Source organism: Zootermopsis nevadensis, unplaced genomic scaffold (assembly GCF_977971745.1).
Source record: "Zootermopsis nevadensis isolate Lab colony 2312 unplaced genomic scaffold, Znev_1.0 Znev_ptg000010l, whole genome shotgun sequence".
Taxonomy (NCBI): domain Eukaryota; kingdom Metazoa; phylum Arthropoda; class Insecta; order Blattodea; family Termopsidae; genus Zootermopsis; species Zootermopsis nevadensis.
In genome coordinates, this window is record NW_028259142.1 from 11,874,549 (window position 1) to 11,900,986 (window position 26,438).

Consider the following 26,438-nt stretch of genomic DNA (forward strand, 5'->3'; position numbering starts at 1 on the left):
TAATAGCACGTTTGATCTTTGAAAATAAAACTTCTTAATGAAATTCGGTTAAATTTGGTTGACCTGCTAGTGGTCTACACTAAACATATAAACACTATTATAACTTTGATTTATATTTGCGTCATGTAATACGTACTTTGAATGAAGTAGGACTATACATTGAACTTCACTATTTTCCTCAAAAGAGGCATATCTTACAATAAATCTGTAACATGCTTTCATCTTTAGCTACAGAATGCGCTTATGTAAATGAAATACAAGAAAACTGGAAAGCGGTTTTGAATTTGTAGTATAATTATCTCCTTAATACCTACCATTACATTTAAATATTAAGTAAACGAACATCAATATAGTTTACAAAAGCGGATATAATATATTTGTAAAATATGATTTTTTTTAGAGCAGAGCACGATAAGTTGGAGCAACGTCATATCCTCTCTCGTACGTTATGAAGCAAGTCTTTCTCAGCTGTTCCATTATCCTCTACATTTTATTACTATGAGCTGTACATGAGTAAGCAGAACCGTGGCTAATATTACTTCAAGTTGAGCTTACATATTGACACATTACATGTCATACTGTCAGTATATATAGCTACATCGCTATTCCAATGCAGTGAACCGTGTGTTAAATTCTGCATTCACCCGGATCTCATATGCAGACAAGAGCGTGTCGGATCTGTGGGGTAGATCCAAGCCAATCTAGGCGATAGGATAGCTTTGCTGTATGGAAGCCACTCCGGATAATTTCCTTATTGTGCAAGAAAGTAAGGGAAAGAATAGAAAAATGGGGTGAGTGAGGTAATTCCTGTATATAACATTGCTATGACAACGACTTGCCCATCATGTGTCTCGCTGATGTCACCCTCATTCGTCTTATCACTTGGATATAACAGGGGACTTCAAGCTCTGCAGTCAAGTGTAATAAATTGTCACACAGTTATTAGCCACATTGCTAGAAAGGACGAGAAATTCGAGGGACTTTCAGGGTCTGAGCACTTTGCGAAATCAACTCTACTGTCCCCAGGAAGATTTCATACGGTTTGTTCATACTTATTCGGGACAATTGTGTTTTTAAATAAGTGAAAACCTTTTATAAGGACTCCCAATACAGAATGTGACCTAAATTCAGTTACCTCTACAAATTTCTGTGTTCTGAAACTGAAAACGTATTCAAAATTTTTATTGTGCAATGAACATGTTATAATGCTGGGTTAGCTTATGGTAATGCAGCTCTGTCAGCAATAGTAGTAGTAGATCTACATAATTCTGCTGGTAGATGTCTCTGCCAACGATGTAATGAAATTGTTATTATTATTTAGTGTTCGGTCTGACGACAGGTCCATATGAACAGGATCCTTCCATACTTTTCTCGGACTGGGACCTGTTCATATACGTTCTTGGCAGATGATCCAGAAGTGGTTTGCCATTGCCTTCTTCTGTGTGTGAATGGAGTAATTGTTGGGATGCCACGGAGAAACCGGGGAAGCCCCCGGAGGAAAACTCCGTGTTGCCTAGAACACGGCCTTGCCCAACACAAGTTATAAATTCGGGCACCGCCGGGATTCGAACCCGAGACCCCAGGATTACAAGGCCAGCGTTCTAACCGTTCATAATTGTCACAACAGTATAAAATTGACCCATTTCTTAGTCTTTAAAAAAATAAGAAATCAAAGGAGTCTACACGTCTCTTAAAAATATGCGCAACTATAGGAATGTTTTCATATTTAAATTTGTTCGAATAGCTTCTGCTGACCAATTTGGATATAATGCGCAGTTACAACGCATTCGCATTAACCGTGTAAGCCTGGATAATATTTTGTAGTCATGTGTGTGTCATGATGCAATCTTTAAGATGGGGGCGAAAGTTTGTAACTACCTACAAGGTTACAAGGCGTCGTAAACCAGAAGAATACAATCCAAAAGTTCTTCTCCGTGAAAATATCGACATCCATCTGTTGTATATTTTTTTGTTTTCCTATTATAAACCTGTATGCGGTCTAGCCACTTGGTCTCTTATTGGTGTTCTAGCCTCGTATCCTCAATTGCGTTCCGTGACGTTATGTTGTTGATAGCCTATTTGTTTTATGATTCTCTGTCACTTAATAATTCATATTTTTCAGCAATGTTTTGAATTAGTATTCGTAACAAATTATTTTTCCACCATCATCCACAATTATTCTTCCAACTGTTACTATAGTGCGAGACATCAGACCATCAAATACATTGTACAGGAATGCCACCTGAGGGCATATCCAGGAGAACAATCTAATTTCCTCCTAGCCTCCCCACCAGCACTTGAATGGATAGCCAATCTTGACCTAAAATTATAGTACTGTATTCTAGTATATTATATTTGTAATGTCCATCGTATTGTTGTATTTTATGTGTTGTAATATAGCCATAAGATAAATAAAGCCACCATCATGGAAGTATTCAACTCTGAAAGGTAAAAAACGTTAAATTTTGTTATTTTAAAAACGTCAGCTTTAAGAAAGAACATGAATTGATGGTACTGTAAAATATAGGTGCTTTATTTTGCAATAAAGACGCAGTTGCATGTAATTTTGGTACGACTGTACTGCAGGCTGCAGCAGAGTCCGTGTTTCAGTATCAGTATCAGGCCCACTCCACCCCACCCCCTTACAACATACTTCCTTTGCTGTCAATCCTTCATGTGACAATGTGGAACTAACAGCTGCCTACAGCCTGACCCCCATAACCAATCTGCTGTGTCCCACCCCTTCAGTGGGCGAGCGGTTCGTTGCATCCCCAACCCCATGAGGACGACACCCCAAATATCAAACATTACTTTATTTTTAATGTAGCGGACCGACAGTATAATCAATAAAATCCTGGTGTCCGAGAAACGGAGTGAGGCTCTTCGTATTATAACCGCAGCTTGCGTGTCACAGGCGAACTCTGCTTAATCAGTTAAGTGTACTTAGCTCTGGATGGGGAATAAGCAAGGTTTCTAAGTTACTCCGCCATTTGTCGACTTGGTTTTAATATCTGGTGTTGTGTATCATTGTAGGATGTAGCAGAACGTTCTTCTGGCCTGGTTCAAATAATAAGCGTCTATATTTTACCGTAAATTATCTCAGTAAGCTAAAATCTAAAGTCGAATTATATGACCAGTTAAATCCGGAGTACAAGTTCACAGACGTTTTCAGTACCGCCACAACTGCACTCCATTTTCAGTGAAGAAAATCTTTTCGAGAATGGGAAATTCCATCCCTACAATGCATGATATTCTGACATGACGACAAATAATTGGCGGACATTTTAATTTGACAATTTCTTAAAGTGACACATTGTACAAATTAGCCTGTCATTGATGTTATTATTATTATATCCCATGTATTCACCACTTTATGGGGTATGTACTCCCATGTACCCGAGACAGACCTTGTCCCTAAGGTACATAGGGCAGCAGCTGTTTCCGGGATCCATATTGTGTTTAGCAAGTGCCACATGTATTATAAAATTTTATTTTATGAAAGCGTGTTCCGAATGATGTAAGAAGTTCCCAAAATGGCGGTCTTCTGCAGTTCTCTGATGTCGTTTTCGCCCGGAATGTTGGCCAAATATTTCCTGAATGACCTGCAGACAGTTCCTGTCGCTCCTATAACTATTGGAATTACTTTTGCTTGAACCTTCCACATTCTCTGTATTTCTATGAGAAGGTCCTTGTATTTCAAGATCTTCTCTGCTTCCTTCTTAATAACATTCCTGTCAGTCGGTATTGCTATGTCAATTAAGAGGCAAGTTCCGTATTTGTTTCGGATTATATTATTATTAATAAATGAATTGAATTGAATTATATTATTATTCCATCTGTTCACCATTTAACAGGTATTTACTTCTATGTATCCGAGACAAACCTTGCCCCTGAGGTACACAGTGCGGCAGCTATTTCAGAAATACATTTTGTTTTTAATATGTGTTGCTTATTATTATTATTATTATTATTATTATTAAAAAATGGTCAAAAATGTTTTGTTTTTAAGGATCCCGATTACTGTAATTTGTTCGCAGTAGCCCAATGTAGGACTCGATCTAAGCAAGCCAGCTGATTGCATTCCAAAGCCTATTATCCTATTACTGTAAAATCCAGGTTAACACAATCTTGACACATCGGCGTACGTCACGGACCTCTTCTCATTTCTTCTTCCCGCCCATCTGACCTTGATATTAGATCAATGTCATATTTGTGGTGGAGTTGAACTCACGTACATAGACCATCACCTAAACTGTCCCCGTAAACTTTACGATGTTGCGTTTACATTGAAGAAAACTTTACATTTATATGTTGTAATTATTATTGTTGTTTTTGTTTTTGTTGATGATGGTGGTAGTAACATCTGTGGGATTTTTCGTATCCTGCAATAACTTAAAGAATGTGATACAGAACTGGAGTGAGTTTTCAAATTTAAATGGTGTATGAATGGGTGACCATGTGCCGCATGAATACACTCATGGAAAATAAATTTTGAAGTTTAAAGTGACATTGGTCTTTAAGCGTGCGTCTCCTGTGCTGGCTATAGTTCTAACCTGCTGACAATCAGTGTCAGAATGGACTTTTTTTGGCATCTCGTGGACCCTGATACTGTTCCAATTGTATAAATAATTTATTGTAATAATAACATGATTATGTAGCCTGTTTTTGAAACTACATTCTCTCCAAACAAGATTATGATCTTTTGTACAGGATCACGCATTTGAGGCATCGTGTAAATGTTTATTTTACAAGACTTACAATCCCTAGAACAATGAAATTAAATGGAAACGGTCAATTTTTATTTAGTATTGGTGACTTGTGTGCGAAATGCAACGGTCTTCAAAAGCCAAATTCCACAGTTGATTGGTTACATTCATAACGATTTAATTACTCGGATTCGGTATTGAGCATCTCTGCTAATACAGTTGTAGATTAAATACCAGTTTGTTGAAGTCCATCTACATTATACAGTGTTCCCGACAGAATCTAGGTTACAAACGCAACAGTTTCAGGGAGAATTCATAGCTTTCGTGACAGTTTTTAGATCCCGCTGAAACCATTTATTCATGGTGAAAAATTGTAATCTCATATTTATTAACTGGCATTTAGAATTACTGTATACTCTGACGAAGTAATCTTGCTATAATGTAGTTGTTCTATGCATTGTTTAAAAAATAATAATATGTGATTAAATTTCATATCAGCAGTAAACACAGATGTTACATATTCTGAAGCTTGCATTTGTCACATATGCCAGTCTTCCAATTGATGTCAATTTCGTGAATGAATACTTGAAAGTTAAAGTCTGTGGAAGTGAAAACATCTAACATCGGTAAGTCTGATTCTACTGAACGTCGCAGCCGAGTGGTTAGTACTCGTGCTTTTTATTTGGGAGATATCGGGTTCAAATTTTGGCTCAGAAATCCGCTAACCTGATTGAGGTTCTTTGTGGTTTTCTTCAGTCCCTCCAGACAAATGCCGGGATATTACCTTAAATCATATCACGATCGCTTTATACCAAATATACTATATATCTTATAATCCGAGGCTGTGTATTTTCAACTACTGACAGCCTCGTTAAGTAAATGGCAGCTGCTTACGGAATTCATTATTTAAGCACCGTGAAGTTTCATAGTGATCGCTTTATGATTTAAATGGTTACCATATGTGGAAACCACGGTGAACTATCGCCTTTGTACTAAGTAACAGTTTCAGTTGAGGCTAGTTAAAGGAGAAATAAACATGGCTGTGTAAGAGGCTACATGCAGTATGTACACTGTTCTAACATTCCGCAAATATCTTAGCTTTAGCACAAGTTGCATTGGTGAAGTTCTGGCATAGGTTGAGAGTTTAAGATCTTCCAAGACATGTTCAGTATTAATCCATCAGCTTTTCGAATTTACGAGTTTTTCCTACTGACAGAACAATGTTCGTCACTTTCAAGTGTGATTGGATAACACTGTTACTTTGAACATACGTATCCATTTTGTATTTACGTTTTGTAGTCAACATTTTTGCATCTCTCACCCTGGATTATTGCAGAAATTCTTCTATGGCCACCAGCTGTGTCATGTAGCCCGAGAGGAATTCATTATACTTCGTCGCCGTATAAGCTTCAGATCATGCATATTATTTTATCTGCTCTTTTATTCGGGTGTAGAATTTATCGTCTAATATTAAGTAAAGAGCATGTATTGAGATATCCTGACAACAGAGGAGAATGTTTAGACGTAGGAGGGAGAATTAAGAGGAAGGTAAACAATTATGAAAAAGAGGAACTGAATAATTTTTACTCTACCATTCACCAGGCGGTTGATGAAATCAAGGAGGAAGCAGTTGGCGGGACACGTAACACGTTTGGGTATGATCAAAAATACATACGCAATTGCATTCCGGAAACCTAAAAACTAACAAACTACAACAGGGGACATATGCGTATTTGTGATAATATTATTAAGACAAATATTAAAGATATATTAAAGTGTAACAATATAGTGCTTATTTTCCAGTTTATGAAATTGTATTCATAATCCTAGTTACATTCCTAGTTTTTAGGTAAATTCTTGGAGAACTTAGTTTAAAATATAATTAATTATAACCTAATTTTAAATTTCACAGGACATATAAATGGAAGTAAGTTTGTATTAAAATATTCCCTTTGCGTGCAACGCTTTGATTTCAACGCAGAACCTAAGAATGAACTCCCTGAAAAGTCGTTCATCTTTTATGAATTTAAGTAACGTCTGGCATTGATATCGCCCATCAGGCAAGGCAGGGTCCTAAACCCATGCTCCATACTTTAAGTATGCCTAGTTTTCTGCGAACCAATGCCCTCAACCAAAACACCGGATCATAATAATGGTAATAATAGAGAGGGGTGACATGCATTAGCAAGTACGCTGCAGACTAAATACACCGTATTTGGTTTCAGCTAATATAAAACCTTTACAAAAACGTGTTCCAAGCCAACTTCATTATTACTAATAGTAGTCTATATTCTGTCTATTAAGTGCATGGGGAAAAGGGATTTCGGAAAAAAAAGAGATTATCCCCATTTGTGTAACGTCGGCTAACGATGATAGATGGCCTCAGGATCTCCTGATGTGACACTTGTACCTCGCTGGTGACCTACCACCCACGTCAATGTCAACCCTACACAATATACACCCTCGTGTTCCAACCCTTGGCTGCTTGCCCGCTGAGCTGTGTACCCTATATGGATGCTGCTCTCCTATCTTGCCAGCTCCAATTTAATGCAAAGGGGCGTGAGTCATTTCGTTATCTAGACCCGCATCCTTCACATATTGAGCCCCCCTTCTCTCCAACATTTGCCAATCACTCACGGTTATCGGGAATCCCATGTATTCGAACACAATGGAAGCCTAATTTATACTGCTCTACCACTGCCAAGAGGGAGTAGCTGTATTTATGGTTAGTGCTGAATGATTTCGTGTCTTTATTTAAATATAAATCATGAAATAGGTTTCATGAAAACGAGTTTAGATAATTTCGGTACGTTATTAAATAATATTTTACCTAAATTTATGTGAAAATGTCGTAACATTATACTGGTAATTATATTAGCGGTTATGTCCTTAACAGAAGGTAGTATAAGACTGGTAGACAGCATTTCTACTGCTTCTGCTGTGTGAAGGTTGTTAAGAAAGTATAGTGCAGTACTTTACTGTTTTGCATTTTAACACCTCGACTGTTATGAGGCTGTTACAGTACAATTTTTAGTTTTGTTAGTTGACCAAATTTTATTAATTGTTATTTTTTAATTGTTTGTATCAATATCTGTGAACGAATATTTCCAAATGTTTACAATTTAGCACTTATATCAACATTCAGTTACGAAATAGCCTTACTCTCTGCAAATTTACTTAACTAACTTGCCAACTCTGTGGAACTGAAGCCTAGGTGAGAAGTCGCTAAGCTAGTCAAGAAATTCCCTTAAGATTCATTTGGTTAACATCTACCAGACTGCGTGGTGCAACATCCCAAAACATAACCATGTTCAATTAATCATTCTTGTCCGTCTATTCACAATTTAAAATTTAAAATTAAGATAATTAAAATATCATGTGATGTTCCTTATCGAAACATTCGATTTACAGTTAGAACATCGAATTCGAATGTTTCGATAAGGAACATCACATGATATTTTAATTATCTTAATTTTAAATTGTGAATAGACGGACAAGAATAATTAATTAAATATATATCTTCACAATATGACGCAACTATACCAACTTATAACCATGTTCATAGATTGATTAACTTACGTTACATAAAGACTTCTCGGTACATTCTACTTAAAAATGGTAAAAATTACCGACGTTTCGGATTAATTTTTTGCCTCCTTCCGTCTGCGTCTTCCGAATTGTAATGATGTGTAGAATTTCAGATAGAAAATAACGTTTCGGAGGAAACTACTACCTTTATCTTCAAGGTACTTTGGCTCTGAAGATAGAGGCCGTATATTCTTCCGATAAGCTCGTATTTGTCTACAAGATCACAAGTTATTTCAACGCAGAAAGTCAACATCGGCATATTCACCGATGCGAAAACCTGTAGCTCATAAGGAAGCAATTTGTTTCTCCGAAACGTAAATAATTTTTACCATATCGCCCCGGTGGCATATAGGAGCATTTATATCAAGAATTTAAAAATCCACCTGTTACCTTTTTCATGTGTAAATTCATGCACTGCGGTATGTAGAAACCAGGGCAGTAAGAGTTTCCACTACTGAAAATGAAAGGTATCTGGTAAGAGCGTTAGAACGAGATGATAGCATGCCGGAAGGACAGCAATTGGATGACTCTATCATCAGACATACGAATGATGATTCATTACACTCTATCCGCTTTGTTCTGGATCATTCTTCGAGCAGTTATTTCATTTTGCAGAAGTGGAGGTTGTTGGAAGACGTCGTTACCAGTGGCGACAGGCTGAACTTCTCACGTTGTGGCCCGCTACGCCAAGGCCTCATGAAGCGTTGCCCTTCGCCATGGATCTTCTTCGATTCCTCTCAATGACAGCACCGCTATTTATGGGTGAGTGATAACATGTAGATGTTTACGCCAGAGAGATTTTGTACAATCTTCGTCAGTAGTGATGTATATAATTTTACTATTTTATTTAATTTACACAAAATTGTAAGACAAAATCCCTAAGTATGCCTGAAGAAACCCCGACTTTTACATTATGATACCATAGATATGTAGAAATGCTAAATTATTTATACTTTATATAAAAATTAAAGTCTTTGGAAGTATTTTTGCCATTTGGATAAAAAATGAACTACACGTTCCTGGATCTACATGAGCTTACAGTATCATGCGTTGTAGATCTCTGGTCTAGTGGCACCAAGAAAGATGTAATCAGGTTATAAGGACAATATGGTTATATTTCAAAGGTGCAGACTGTATATACGTATCTCATGATATAAATGGCGACTTGTAATTTATCCCCGAGCCGTCCGAATAAGTCAGTAATCATTCTTTAACAACACTCAGAGAGACTGAGTAAAATTGGAGACCAGTTTAACTGTAATAAATGACAGTTCAACATTTCCTCATAGGAGTTTCACGGAGGTTTGAATGTAAAGAAAAATCTTTCAAGCTAGTGACAGCAACCAGCCGGTTCGATTCCCGACTGCCGAGGCGAAACTTAAAATTTAACGTAAACTAAGGTATACAACAGTCAAGATAAATTGCCTCTGGAGCTGAAAATATGTGTATTTGAACGTTGAATACACAGTTTTACTCTTCTTTGCAAGAAATATATTAAAATGCGGTTTAATTTTTTTTTATTATTTTGTTGTTTGTGAAATAATTTTACTTTATATCATTTTAAAGTTATTTGAGGCATCAGTCTCGCATAGAAGTATTTTATTTTTATTTTTAAGCATAAAGGGAAGAATAAGTCCTTTAGAAAAAATATTTATGTCTCATTTCCTGTCTCTTTAGCATCGTCTGTCTGATAAAATGAAACTATTGAATTAGAATAGAGCCCGAGATAACGGAAGGTTGAGGTGCCACGGAGTTTACATTTTGTCTTTTTTCTTCTGGGAAATGAAAGAGGGGAAACAGAATAGCTATCTTTTCAAATTGTTGAAACAGCCGTATTTGTCTCCTCTGTCTGTGCTGAAGCAGCCGTGTGGAGCTTTCACGTTTACTAATTCACAAGCGAGGCGGATTTCAGTATTGCGTTGTTCAATTTTCCAATCTCGTCTCAGCAAGGTTCCATTTCTTATTTTCGTCTGCAGCTCCGTGAATATGTGGCATTACTAAATTAGAACTTAGAATAAAATTGCATCTGTCTGTCAGAAAACAGCTGAGCTAGTACAGGCATTTGGTTTTAATGTATTAGGAGTAGACTTAGGTGTTTCAAATGATAAGAAAACTTTTCTCATAGGAAATATTAAAAAAAAATTGTTAAAGAAAACAGCTAAACAAAATTAAATTGTTTCGGAAACCTCGAAGGGGCTATTTAAAGGAATTAGGGCAATAATATTGAGACAGTTCCTTGAAAATATGTGTTTGAACATGGTAAGTAATTGTTACGAATCGTTTTCAGACAAATGCTACTGAAAGAACCGACTAAGAAATAATATCGATGGTTAGGACCTGCGTCATACAGACATTACAATTAAATTCAATTCAATTCTTTCAATTCAATTCAATTCTTTATTATTTGTGTGCTGTATCAACAGCCTGATGGCCAATCACAGATACAGCACAGAGATGAGCTCACGAACACAATAAAAACATAAAAGGTAAAACAAGCAGAATATAAAATACATTGATACGGAAAAATAAATACACAAAAAATTACTACTAACTACATTAGGATATTTGTAAAAATAACATGAATCAATTAAGTAAATTATACTATTATAGAATGTGAAGAAGTGTGACAATTTTCGTCTCGAATATGTCCAAATCCCTGCAGACAACATTAGCAGCTGATGCGCATCTAGCAGAAGGACTGTTTTTGAACAAGGGGCTAAAACTGAACATAGAAAAATCTCTCAGATTCCGAGCAGGGATGCGGAGAGCGACAGCTTCCAGAAGGGAAGGACAGTGTTTAAAACCGCGGTAAACTTGCGCAAGGAACAGTGCATCACTACAATGCCTTCTCTTACGCAGGGTATGGAGTTTTAAAAACTCTAACGCATCAGCGGAGCTGTAATGCACTTGGGGGAGGAGACGATAGTAGCAAAGGGCTGCAAACTTCTGCTGGATACGTTCCAGTTTGTTGGCATCAGTAGTCGTAATAGAATTCCAAACGACCGAGGCGTACTCGAGCTTGGATCTAACTAACGTTACATATAACATATACAGGCAATCGAGAGAAGAGAACGAAAAGGTTAATGTGCGAACCAGACACAGCAACTTAAAACACTGTGAAAATATGTGGTCAACATGGTTGTGAAATCGGAGCTTAGAGTCGATAAATATTCCCAGGTCTTTAATGGTGTCGGTGCGTGTTATGGAGGACTGAAAAAGTTTGCAATCAAAGATCAAAGTAGTGGTTTTCCTGGAGAAAGAAATTACTGTAGGTTTACTAATATTGAGTTTCATGAAGTTAGCAGTGCACCAACCTTGTACCGAGACAATGCCAGTTTGAAGTTCATTGCAGTCGTTGGGAGATTTAATTGCACGAAAAATTTTGATATCAGCGAAAAGAAGGCATTTAGAATGATTAATTACTTGGCATATGTCATCAATAAAGAAGTTGAAAAGTAGAGGACCCAAAACAGATCCCTGTGGAACACCAGAGAGGACCACAAAAGGAGACGAAAGAGTTCCAGAAACGCGAACCTGGGATTGTCTGTTGGTTAAGTAACTACGAAACCAGTGTACATAACCATCAGAGAGTCCAAAAGCACTGAGCTTGTTGAGTAATAGATTGTGAGGGACAAGATCAAATGCACTGCTAAGATCAAAATAAACAGCATCAGGTTGACCCTGGCAGCTAACTATTGGGTTAATAAAATCAAGATAGGTTACGAGATTAGTTACAGTAGATTAATATAATACAGTTAATATAATTAAAGAAATTACTCGACGCTCAGATCCTGAAAGTCAGAAAATTTTAGGAGAGATTATTTACTGATTCCGAAATAAGGTCAACAAAATATATTTTATTTTCCTGCTCTTTGCCTTGTGCTGCAGTCTTGTGGCAAAAATAAGCATTAAACATTTGAAACATGGAGCTGAGTGCTACGTAATTTCTCTCCTGTATGTAAGATGCCTATATAAAAGAGAATATTTAAGTATAACTTGACATTCAGCAATTATAATTTCCAGTAGAACTGAGACGGGAATCCATGGCGGGTCATGTAACCCCCCCCCCCCCCGTTATGATTTTCTCCAGGAGACGATTTGTACTATATATTAGGTGACAATTCTTATGACCAGAACGTCGTAATGTACAGTCCGGCACTCAGAAGCTAAACGTAATTCTATCGTGCCACGGAGGAGGGGAACAAAAGAGGAAGAACGTTACTTCTGTGTCTCACAAGCAGAGATGGGGAGAGAACTTTTCTTTCATTGAATTTTTCGTCTGTAGCCTTTTGTCCTTAAAAGAATTCCATCCCAGTGTCTCATGAGTAAATATTAGGATTCTGACGTTTTCCTTTCGTCCCTTCAAAGCGTCTGTAGGGCTGACTACCTTTCTATTCTAAGTTTGGTCTTTCTTCTCATCAAGCAATGAACTGCATCTTTCTCGAAAGGTTACTGTTAGGGTTTTATAACAATTCTTATCTCAGAATGCAATTGAGGAGTTTTGTACTTCTTCTTCTTCTTCTTCTTCCTGAAGCCGACCCTCATCTGGGTTGGTCTGTGCTCAATTGAAATCAGTGGCGTACCTTTCAGTCAGTTTAATTTGTATCTGCTCCCTTTTACTCGTTTTGTTAGACAGAAAAAAGGAGTGGAAAGTTGGTCTCTGTTATTTTCCGAACGCAAGCTGTGGAAATCTGCTTTCTTCTGTGGTCTTTGTGTTTGTTTATTGAAGATACAAACACAATCCTTTGTTTTCTTACTGTTAACAGTCTTTTTCTGAAATCTTGATGCATAAATGAGCTATAAAAATCGTGACGTGGGGAAAATTAAGCCCTTTTAAAGAATGCAAATTAAAAATACGGGAATTTATTAATCTTGTAACATGTGACGCACAAATGTTTATGTAAATTTTAGATATATTTAAACTACTGTAATGCATATTTATTGTGGTATAGATATATAGGAGGGGACTGTTATTGAGAAATCTTTATGAGGACAGCGAAATTAATTTGTCCTTAAATTTCATTAAACTCATCAGACTCAAGTAATGTTTGTTACGTATTTATATTGAGACGCCGTAGCTTATAAATTGGAGATCACTTAAAAATGTTATAAATTTTGCCTGTGTTTTCGCCTCGTGCTGCGCTCTTCTGGCAGAAAAATGCGTGCAGATCTGTGGTTTCCTTTATTATTCGCTTATTTAACGATGTTTTCAGTGTCCCAGTCTATATAGCGTCGAGTGATAAAGTCATTCATGAATAATTAATTGTGTGATTCGGGAGAAACGATTCCAATTTAATTTAAAATATCCCGGAATGTACCGGAAAGATTTTAGGAGAACTTTGATATAACATAAAAATATTATAATTTTATAGGCTTATGTATATAAGTTTGTTGCGAAGCGTTATATTCACAAAAATAAATATAAAAAAATTGTTACCATACAGCAACGCGTACATACTATTCTATAAATAATTAGTAATTGAATGTCGTTATTATAACAATAAAATAATGTAAAATTCCTGCTAACATATTACACAGATATTATAATTCAAAGAATTTAAGCTATAAAACATAGCCGTAAAACAATTTCCAGTTTGTCAAATATGCATAAGGTCAGAGTTTTCCTGTCTGTTCATGGAAGTGATGTTGATTATCAGGACATGAAAAGGAGTTTCTCGGTAAAATGTATCTAATTAAGTTCTAAATTCGAATCTGTTTCCGTTCCTTATCACTCTTTAGTCCAGTGTCGATACTTTGTCTGGAATGTCTGAGCAAAACTACGAAACACCTCAGTTTGAATAGCCAGTCACAGAGACGAGAATCGAATCCGTGCTCCGGAAGACAGAGCCGGAAATTTTACTGCTAGCACTGCGATTAGATCCCGTAAGTGTTTCAGCCCGGTGGCTTGTTGGAACCAGCCGCTGAGGCAAGGTGTACGACTTCCTAGCTAGCACCTAGGTTAATTCTTCTCCGGTAGATTACAGCACTTGTCGGACCGTGTATTCTTCTACATTATGTACACTGTTCCACTTCACGTTGAACGTGCATAGACACCGAGGAGAAGGGAATGAACTGAGATGAGATTGTGAGATAAGATTCTGTTGCTTTCTCTAAAATGAAAAGAAATTCGTATTTGAGATGCTATGGAACCATTCTCTCTCCCTCTAGCGGGACCTCGATTTACGTTCTCTTATTCATTTCAAATAATTTATAAAAGAAGGTTATATTATTCTTTCTCTCTTATGTTGGTCTCCATTCTTCATCTTTATGTTTCTTACGAGGGGATGCAAGTTCTGAAAGAAATAGAGGGTTCTCGTGAGTCAGGCCACGGTGTTCTTGGAGAGCAAACCCGACTGCAAGCGATCCAAACGAGGGGCATTCTTCTGAAGGGTAAGGGGGGATTATGAAAATACCTGGTTTCTAAAATACTACAGAAATGGGATCTCAGCGGAATACTGCTTTTCTTTCCCCTGTCCAAAAGGTTTCATTTCATACACTGCAGACACCGGTGGCAATTTGAACTTTATCTCTTATCACAACTTGAGTAACCAGCTACTGTTCATCCGTACAGGGTATTTTATGTGAATCTGAAAGATGAAAGGGGACAAATAAGAGGAAACTGACATTTGATCTTCTAGAACTTGTTCTTTTATTACCTGTGAGGCCTGTGATTAAAAATAAGGCAGACCACTCGACAAGGACCAATAAAACCCGATGTTGGAGTGGAAAAATTCCTTAGGTAATCACTCCCGCAGTGCTTCCCTCTGTCAACCGAGTATCGAACCATCCATGACGCGTTACAACAGCTGCATCCGTACAGCTTATGGAAAGCAATCTTTTGACAATTTTGTTTCCGTATCAGTTTCAGATTTAGATTTCTGAACTTAGGGACTAAAATATTTATCCTTTTAGTGTGATGAGACTGCATTTCAATTAATTGTGTATTACGCGGCAAATAATTTTACAGTGCTTTCATTTTATATAATCAATATAATTAATACAATCCATACAAAGCGTTGTTTCTGAATGCCATTAATTAACTAACTTTACGAAACGAAATACGTCTTGGGTCAGTCAGTCAGTCAAAAAGAAATCTTTTACAGAACCTGATGGCATTACTGGGTTTCAAAGAGTCTGCGAATGGTTCTTATCCCGAGTCGGTTGAATCCATATATTCTTCGCAGTTAGTTTTTACATTAACATTTAATTGTGTCATTTAATCTATATGCATCCTTTCTTCAAGGCTAGATCTACCCTTAATTTTTATTCTGTAACAGTTAAATATAATTTTGCCTTACACTACAGAGCTGTCATGCTTATTCATAATTTCTTTCTTCGTTATTAACGTGAACGTCTCGCCAAATTTTCAGTGGGCCCTGATGGAAAAAGTTGGGGTTTCTTTGTTCCTAGGGATAATAGGTGTAATTTTATGTTACCATTTACTTATCGTATGTCTGTCAGATACGCTGAATCCTTACTGATAACGATTTTTTTTATAGATGTTATTTCTGTCGATTTATCGATGTCAGCTGAAATAATCCTGTGACATGCATTACTTTAACAAGGCGAAGTCTATTTGAATTCTGTCGAAACATGAAGATCGCTAAGTCTCTCTCCTTGCATCGTGTTTATATGGAAAGTCTTTCTGAGTTCTGTTTGTGACGAAGGCTGTCTATGTGCATTCAGTTGAAACGGCGAAAAAATTAATTTTTGTTGAAAAATAATTATGATTCAATTCTTAGTCTTGCTTCGAAAATTGATCGATTTATTTTGTGGGCGTTTTATCTATATTTTTTTTTTGTTAGTCTTGACGAAATTCATCTTGGCTCCTGTACATCTGGGTTCTTTTCTCTGCCTTACTGCTCAGGTTTTATAAACTTAAAAATTTTTGAAGAGCTAGTGCGTTACAAATGTGTTGTGTTATTTAAATGTTGTTTATTTTAGTCATTGTTTATTAGATCTGAAATTGTTAATAATATTAACACATTCACACTTTTCTCCGGAATGCGACATCGAACGTTCATGATAGGCCTATTTGAACATTTGTAGTGTGGAAGAATTTTAATTGAAGATATATTCTGCAATGGATATTAACTTTAGTTTTATATCAATAAATAATGAAAAATATTCTCCTCAGGGGCCCACGAAATGGATACGGGAAATGGCGATCCCGGGGTACCGGAGCTACTCAGTGTCTGGGGGTATAACGAGATAAACCTGTCTCCGTGGTATATAAATACGGAGGCCTAGTCCTCCAGGTTGAGGATTGGGCGTGGGGCTAACAACCCAGTCACGTAAAAAACAAAAAAGGATTCGACAAAGACAATCAGGTGCTGCTAAGGAACTAGGAATTGGGTGTACTAAACGATATTAAAACCTTAAAAATTAATTCCTGGCAGATGAAAGCACAAGACAGATTTGAATGGAGGAGGGTTTTCCAGGAGGCCAAGACTCATAAAGGCCTGTAGAGCTAGAAGAAGAAGAATTATGAAAATTTTTATTCATAACTCGGAATGCATACTAATGTTAACCATCAAATCGACGTGGACTATGAAATCCTCATGGATACAGACAGATTTCATGGTAAAAATTTTAAGATCGTAGCAATTATCATAGCATTTCATACGTTAGTAGGTTTTCGCACTAAAATTTTCATAACATTTCATATGTCGATCCATATTACGCTAACAAATTAGCAGAGAGCCCACAGCATCGTTAATACGCGTTACTTGCACTACGTATTAACATTGGGTACGAGTAATTGCTTTTCTGAAGTACTGCAAAAGCTCGATCTGACAGTTGTGATTCACGAATTGAATAATAATCCGGTTGACATGTACGAGTAGTCAGATTGCCAAAACGCAAGAAACGGATACAGAGTCCTCCGATACGAATTGCTTGATTGTGATGGAACAACTCAGAAGTTTGTTTTCCTACTGTACACAGTGCACAGTCTAATGTAATGGAGACGTCATTATGTTTTATTGAAACTCAAATAAGATGATGATACACGGATAAATTAAGGAAGGTTTAGAAAATGTCTAAAATCAAATGAATTGTTAATAAAGGGCCTGATATTGGAACGTGATCTGTAAGACGAAGGTATAAATTAACATGGTCTAAACCAACAGACAAAAGTTAATTCATTTGATAAAATACTTGCTTAAGATATTGGGTATGGACACGGGAAGCTTCTAGTTGCAATCGCAAGCCTGCTTGCGCGTTAAGTCTGAAACTGCGGACAGTTCTGTGTTTAAGAGGATTCTGTTGAATAAATAACACTAATTAGTATGGAGTTTGATTTTATTGTTTCGAGAATAATCTTAAAATATTTAACCAATTTGTGAGGTGCGCTTAACGGTACAGAATGACTAATACGAGGCTCGTCCACAAAGTAAGTTTCCCTGGGACCGTTTACAGAAACAAAACACAATTTCATGGAAATATTTATTGCAACAGATACAGCAAGTGTCCAGCTATTTTTCAACATATTCGCCACCGGAATTGAGACATTGGTCATACCGTGGGACCAACTTTTGAATACCTGTGTCGTAGAAGTCTGCCGCCTGGGATTGGAACCACTGTGTGACAACCATCTCTGCCTCTCTGTCATTCTCAAAACGCTGACGCTGACCGGACAGGAATTTCTTGAGGTGTAGGAAAAGATGGAAATCACTGGGAGCGAGGTCCGGGCTGTAGGGTGAATGATTAAACACCTCCCAGCTGAACTCCTGCAGGAGACTTGCTGTCCGTCGAGCCGTGTGCGGCCTAGCGTTATCACTGACCGCACTTCACAGTCGGCGGGAGCTGGAATAAGAACCTCCATCTTCAACAGCTGCAACGATGCTACTGTGAGAACGCGGGAAGTGCCGTTAGTGCATGCGCCATGCTACGTCATTGCTCTATCACGTACGCACAGTCGCTTCGCGCAATATAAGGTTTGCTAGCTGTGGGACGAGTGGGAAACTTACTTTTGGGACGCGCCTCGTAGTTTTAAACATCAAAACACAAAAATAAATGTTTTTTAACTAGAACGAGATAATTATTGAAGAGGTCTTAATTGTCTCTGTAGCCACGTAGCTAGATAAACACCGGCTATGGATGAAAGCAGAAAAAGTTTTATTTTTAGACTATTAAGCTTTGTGCATAATTTGAAGCATTAATAACGTTGTAATACCCGTGACATACCCTACATTCGTTGAAAAACACAGAAGTTATATTCATGCACAAATTAAATTTTAACTGTTACATAGCAATCAATATCCTAATAGGTTTTGACTACTTTTTGATTGCCTGTATATGCGTCATGTTAATTGAATGACAGCCAAATCTGAGAGACCCGTTGTTCATACAGAAGTTGATTTCTGCGTGAAAGACCACATACGTCATGGTTCATTTGATAGATGTGTTGGGCTCGTGTAGGATTCCTCACACATGGGTTCCCACTGGTGTTTATCATATTGGGTTAGCTGGTAGGTACGTATTCACATCGGTGCAGAAGCGGAATTATCAGTATTAATAATACAATAAAATACTGTCTCATAACTGGATCTGAAATTACCGTACCATCAAAGAATCGAAATTTACGATATAGAATGTTGTTAAATTAGCATAACTTTGGTCTACATATTTCAGTATGAAATACACAACAGCTCAGAAAAATTACTCGATAAATGTGACTGAATAAATCAGATAATGTCGAAAAGGAATTATTGTAGCCTAAATGATTGATCGTAAACAATGTGCGATGACGTAATAAAGCAGGCATTTCTTATTTTAATATATAGAAACAAGGTTTTGCCTAATTTTTTTGTGTTTATAAGAAAATAAATATGGCATCTAATAATCAGTCTGCCTCAACGCCAGCCAATTTGCACAACGGTCCCGAGTGGAAGTTCATTCTGTGTGGTTAGTCTAGCAGAAATTAATAATGAGGCCTTTAATATTATATTTAGTTATCCATTATGTGCTGTTTCCACTAGTACAGATTCTCACTACATTAAATTTTCCACTTGTACCTATGACCACAGAATACAATTTCATCGCTACGCGTGTAATTTTGTTAACATATAAAATGTTTTTATTATGTTTGTTATTGTGTTAATGCACATCAGGAATAAGCCGCGTTAAATGTTGAAGGATTTTACAGCATTTCGGCAGATATTGCACTTGTAATCCTTAGGGTGAATGACTTTGGAGAAGGTTAGGAAGCCCTCATTTACATCTGGTAGTGGAGACTTTGTGGACGAATAGAGGTACTTTGAGGTACCCCATATTAGCGACGGCATTATTGATAAAGCAATTGAGCTTTGTCTCCTTCATTCATAATATTAATATCGACCTTAAATATCATGATAATATGAATAATCTATCTATATCTAGCTCTTCGGAGTGTTTTTCCTCCAGGCTTTCCAGTCAACATGTTGTATGCGTGTATCCCCTCCTTCTTACGCTACATTCCCCGTCCGTCTCATCCTACTTAATTTGATTATCTTAATGACATTTGGTGGAGAGTACAAATTATAGAGCTCATTATTAGGCTATGCAATTATCTCCAGTCTTATGGCACTTCATTCCTCTTAGAAGACAGCCTGAGAAAAGACATCTGTACTTGAAACGTATCGGAATGGTCTGTTGTCACTCATTTGTTTATTGTTTTCTGCCTCGTGTTTGAGGAAACACATAGAAAGACAGAGCTCTTCTTTAAATGTTACTTTTGTGTTAAGATCAGTTCAAACGCATTGAATTCTAAGAGCATATCATATTAAAATGCTCTTGCATATGGCTGTAAAATATACCTTTTTTACGTATTTCAGAATGTTATGTAACGAAATACGATGAAAAGTAATTTCTGAATCTATGCTTTGTTATGTCATTAATTTTAAATAACAAATTTGTAGGAAGATTACTGTTTTCTGGGTTGCTACGCCTTGTAGTCTGGTAGAAGTTTTCCAAATTTTCAGAGGTCCTTACTGCCTCCATCATCAGGGCGATGATATCCGTGATAATGGAGGCAGCAAGGACTTCTGACAAGGCAGACTACACTGCGCAATAAGCCGGAAGATAGCCATCTTCGGACTCACCGCCGTGAAACCTCGTATCCTATTTAACAAGTTTGTAGCCTATCTGAAGTCAATAAATGTACATAAAAGGTCAGCGAAAAGTTATATAAATATGTTTACTCTGCGTAATTCTGCTAAAGTATAAATTTTTAGTTTTGTTTAATACGACTCGTCAAGAACTAACGAAAACTGCTTTGTTTAAAGCGTCAAATAACGCGTCGAGCGCGTTCCCATGAGAACAACGAGGGTTGCGTTAATGTGTACAGAAACAATTAGTGACTAGCTCCATTATCGAATTTACGTTGTTGCGAAGGGATAGCGGGATGGATCCAATTTGCGTTGAGCGCGCAAGAGTCCCTGTTGCCATATGAAGATATCGACAGGGGAAAACCAGGCACGTTCACTGGGGGGGCTCTGAAATCGCTGAGCAAACAGATAAGTGTTTGGTTTCTAAACACGTTCGCAAAAAAAAAGTCTCTCGTTTTTCTGTGACTCCCTTTCATATCCCGGTTTTCAAAAACGTTCTGCGTATTCCTTTTGAAATTTGGACGACTTTTCTTATCATATTTGCTGGATAACTAGTTACGCATTTCACTCTGTAAATATTCTGGAGGTTTCAATTGTCGTAAAAAAAATCGTAATGATATCTCTAGCTCTTTAGAAGATGAAAAATTATTTCCAAATCTTGAAACGAGTTCGCAGCTGCTTACGTTTAGGAACAGAGACTTTGAACTAAATCCGACAGAATGCTCTCACAAATATTATTGTTTTTAAAATTGTTGACCGTCGTACGTTTTTGTTAACCCTACGTTTTGGAAACCTCCTATATCTCCGTCATAAGATCCAGTACCTATTTTAAGAGGTCAAGGTCTGGTCCATACCTTGTCGGAGTTGGTCCAGGTCTTAAACTAGCTCAACCAGAAATCCCAACAGACAGTTTTTCCCACTTCCCTCACTTTTGCGGAAACAAACTTTTCATTTGTAATTATATACTTAGACGATGGACCAAGTTCAAAAGAACACTAGTACACGTTGTGTGCACGTGAAGGTGGTGTGCATGTGTTTACTAACATTGATTGTGTGTTCAAGGTATAAGAATGTTTCCGTCCTTTATCTGTCTTGCATTTAACATTTTGTCATAAAGTATTTTCATTGTTTTTTGGCGGTATTTATAAGGGACCTAACTGTTCAGCGAGCTGGAATAACATCAGCATAATTGTTAGGGGAAAAACCTCCCACCGGCGAGTGTGCGAAACGACAGGAAACAAACAAAAGAACTAATTCAAATTGCATGATGATGTAGTGGTATGTCCTGGTTGTTAAGCCTAATGCATATATCATATATCTCCAGGCTAATTCTTGCATTCTAACAGTCTTCCTCTGATAGGTTCATCACACGCTGGGTTTAACCCATCGTATCAAGTACACTGCTACCAATTTATGCAGAATTATAAATGCTTCGTCTTTTGTTATTTATTGGATTAACGTATACTTCATATTTCTGAGTTACCACTTGACACCGCCACCGTCTCTCAAACTGCGGGGATGTCCAGGAGGGAAGGGGTTGTCGAAGTTGTTTCCCTACCCTTGAGAACTATGCGGAGCTAAGATTACATAACCAAGCGGGCTTCCGCACGCTAATTAAGGTCTGTGTGTACGATGTTAGGTTCAGTACATTAAAGTGTAAAGATCTTATGTTGAAATTCCCTTGCCTGTGGCACTATACATTCACATTCACAATGGTATGGTACACGAACAGGAACCATTTTATACTATTAACCTATTGCTCAGCTAGTATGGGAATTTTTGCTTTCTGTAACCTGAACTTCACTGATCTGTTTAAAAAAATCCATTTGGGCCGTATGATTCCACTCCGCACCTTTACATATTTTTATTTTATTATTTACATTAATATTACCCTTCCATCTATTTCTATGTTTCCGAAGTTGTCTTTTTCCTTCAGACATTCAGAATTTGTATTTTTTTTATTTCATCCAAGTACAGTAGAGTGCCGATTATCCGACCTTAGATTTTTCGCCATTCCGTTTTATCCCGTATGTCGGAACGCTCGATTTTATCAACAGTCGTCTCAGCGTGTAGCAAGTGTCACCAGTTCTTATGGAAATATGTCACGACAGGAGTTTCAAAGTTCAAATTGCCATCGAAATTCTTTCGGTGGTAGACCATTTTGACTGAAAGAACAATGGCCTTCTGTGATGTGTTAATTGCAAAGAACGCGTAGAACCATGGATTGCAATATTCTATCAATCTACAAGTAGCTAAGGCCGGAAATGTGCCCTGTGGTTCTGTCTTAGTATGGTACGTTGTTGTCTGTGTAAACTGGCTGGTAATCGCTGACTCGGAGCATCTCAGGCGCCTTTTCATGTGGATCGCAACGTGTGAAGTGGCCGAAGTTCCATTTCCTTAACTATGCAACAGTCTCTTCCGAAGTTTGTTAGAAGTTTGTCCCAGTGATGTTTGAAGGGTCCATGAAATAGTCTAATAATATTATGAAGGATACAACTGTTTTCCAGGATCTGACAAAAGCCGACCTTTAATATTAATATATTTAATTAAGGATTATGTTTTCGTTATACTCTGTTACAAGAGGTTGGTTATTTTAAAAAAAAATGTGTACATACACATGTATATGTCTCAAATCTTGCGAAGATTTTGTTATGTCAACGGACGAAGTTGTAACCAAAGCAGCTTTGTACTTCTGTGGTGGAACTTTAAGAAGACTTAAATAATTCATGAACTACTCAGCTCTAGTGGAGCTTCTTACAAGTTTCGTGTTGAAACCTGAAGTTTAGAGCAACGAAGTTGGGTGGGAATTGTTTGTGACGTCATTCCAACACTTGTTTCTTCGGAGATAACGAAGAGAAAAAAAACAGGCAAGAAAATTAGACAAGAGGCTAGAAGTCTGTTACGGAATGAAGAGTCGCTGTTAAGGAGATGAAAATAAACAACAGCTGAGCATCTAGCGCGCGCATTCAACCGTTTGCTGCTTGCTTATATCGAGTTATTACGTGCATCCTGAATTATCTCAGTTGAAAGACATTTGCAGCATGAGATGATAAAACCTCAAATTAAACGAAATGTGAATGACGACTACCACATCTTCATTTGTAAAGGAAGAAGAAGAAGAGGGTTGTCAAATACCATAAATTACTATGCCCCTCCAAACTTCCCGAAATTTCCCTGCTTTGTAATAGTTACTAACTAAACTTGTTGACGTCAGAATTCTATATATAAGAGGAAAACTTTATTAGTTCTCTCTATCTTTACACTCTAATCTTATTTATTTTTAACTCATCTTAAAACCAATTCTAAATTTCAGATTATTGTGTTGTGGGTTGTCTCACCGTGTGGACAGCACGGCGTCACAACCCAGAAATCCACTGTCAGAATCCACACCGCCGCGAAAGTGTTCCGGGATGTTGCGCCTTATAGTATTGACCGACGTTTCAGAGGAGCTTCTCTTTACCAACAGGGCGATTGTGTCTATAATAATACGTTTTATAGAAAAAAAACATATCAATTTCCGTATTTTCATTCTGGAATTTATGTGGAAAACTGTTGTCAGAAATAAGAAAAACGATAATCAGTTCGTTTACAGAATGTGTTTAGATACAATACTTTAAGGGACTGCCTCAAAATAAAGAAGAGTTTACATTCTAATGGGTGACATTTTAATAGTTTACGTAAGATGCATTGCATTTCTGACTTGTGATTTAAATCATTGGTATATCGCTTTATTGTGTGTTATTCATGCACTGGCATGTATTGAGAACACCGTACGAGCACGTGAATATCCGTCTGTCTGTCGCGTTTTTATTACAGTGATTGCCATAACCAGGGTTATTTTTGTGGAACAATTATAACCCGGAGGACAACAGTGACTTCGGATCAAATCAATTTAGTTCAGTACTGGCATAAGACGTCAATGTTTTTGGGTTACAAGAGTGAAACAAAAACCAACGTAGTGTAGCGAGTACAACGCCTTTGGAATGTCAGTGTACCCCAGAGCAGGTATACTTTTCCAACTCTACTTACTACATTCCTGTGTTAAAAGAAAATGGGACGTTTCACTACAGGTAATGAAGGTAAATAAAGTTGTCTGCTCGCTTGTAGTGTATGTAGTGTTTTCTACTGTAAACTAGCTATACGTCATGTAACGTACTGCATCTTGCATGAGTTGGTGAATGTAATTGTGTTTTATACAAGTGCAGTTACATATTAAATTCTTGTTAAAATTAGAATAATCCCGCATATCATGTCTGAGACGTGGAAATAGTTTGCCTTATCATAAACTCGTTTCAGTGTTGCACGAAGAAAAGAAAAATAAATGAAACACAGGCAGTGACTGTATGAAACGTCCCGCGCCATGAGAAAAGGGACTAACATTAGGCGCCGCGACGCGTTCTTATAAGGGGGGAGAGGTGGAAGTTAAATGTGAGCCAATTAGTATCGTCATCATGTGTGAAATTAAATAATATGGTTTATAGTTCCCAGTACCGGAACGTCCCAAATTAGGAGAATGTCTGAATAAATACAGACTATCCCAAAATGTGTGTATTATAGAGTTAACTTTAATTTCATAGTGTTTGACTGTGGGTGTGTATCAGCTATTAATATTTTTTCATAACTTATGCTGTTCACATTCAGTTGTTAGGGCGATTTAATCAAGGACGAAAAACAAAATAAATGCTTATAAAATTTTAATCAGGAAGTTTCAGGGTAAAGTGCCAACTGGGAGACTTTGATATACACAGGCAGTTAATATTGAAATGGATATTACACCAATAAAATGTGAGGTTTGGGGCAGAATTCAGTTGCTAGTTATGCAATATCCTAAACCCCTCGCTTTACTTCATCCGTATTTGCCGAGATATCTACTCCTCATAATGCAGGGTTTTTTTTCAAGTCTCCTGTCACCTCAACCTTCTTAGATCCAAATATTCTACTAAGCACCATATTGTTTTAAAAAAACCCTTTCAATCCATGTTCTTCCTTAACGCATACAGATACAAATCCACAGGAAAATAAATAATTTCGAATATTTGGATTTTAAGTTTTTGTAGACACGAAGACAGATACTTACAAAAGTCATATATTTTGTTGAAAGGAAATTTGTTTAATAAACCGATATTAGGATCTAGAAATCTGAAATTTCGTTTGTCAGATCTGTACATGTGTATGACGGTCAAGCAATATTAAGCCGTCAAGCTACTGCGATCTCTGGAACCAGGAGGAAACCCGACAAGGGGGGAGGATCGCATAACATGGGAAAGGCAGCCACCATTAGCAGTATAATATATCCCTCAGTCTGAATGGAATGAGGATGGTCAACGTATGAAGTCTCATTTGATTCGAAGGGTAGGTCGACTGACATTCGCTCTAAACACTTGGTGCTACCCCGATTTCTCCCGAAGGCAGAGAACAATAGTTGAATGTGCAGGGTTATCTTTCGGGGAGCAAATGTTGGAGACAACCACCACCTGTCAGAAATTTCATTCTGTCAACATGGATTTATTTCCTTGTGGTAGAATACGTGTTTATATTTCCTGCCGTGCTAGCGAACACTGATAACCTCTGACAAATAACACTTTATTACAGTTTTCCACCTCCACCGCAGTTTACAATCATTATTACCTGTAACAAATAAAACATATTGCCTTCTATAGTGATAGTAGTAGATATGTCGAAATTTGTTAGTTGGTTGTTTGTAGTAATATTTCCATACGATAGTGCTGCCATCATTGACATTACGATCAAAATAATTAATACAATTTATCTAAGCTATTGGGTTTATTATACACCAATTATATAATTTGCTAATTGCAAATTGATTAATTACGTAATGAAATTTGTAATCTGTTAGGTTTCCATTACTATTACTTTAATTCTCTTTCTATAATTGTTTGTTAATTTACGTGTACTAATTCTGCAGCATATAAAGCTGTTAGCACCTCTGAAACGTCGGTAAATTTCTACCAGACTTTACGATTGAATATCCAGAAAACGTTCGTCTTTATGACACATATTCGATATTCATATTGAGCATATCAAATTGACCGTA

General features: G+C 37.1%; 1 protein-coding gene across 18 annotated transcripts in view; it reads left to right on the forward strand.

Annotated features, from left to right (window-relative positions):
• Positions 1-26,438, forward strand: part of LOC110828488 (uncharacterized) — a 727,302-nt gene that overhangs the window by 519,909 nt on the left and 180,955 nt on the right. For all 18 annotated transcript variants that reach the window (XM_087346524.1, XM_087346527.1, XM_087346537.1 and 15 more), the window contains one exon: positions 8,910-9,056. In XM_087346524.1, the coding sequence (XP_087202650.1) occupies positions 8,910-9,056 (147 nt within the window). The remainder of the gene's footprint in view (positions 1-8,909; positions 9,057-26,438) is intronic.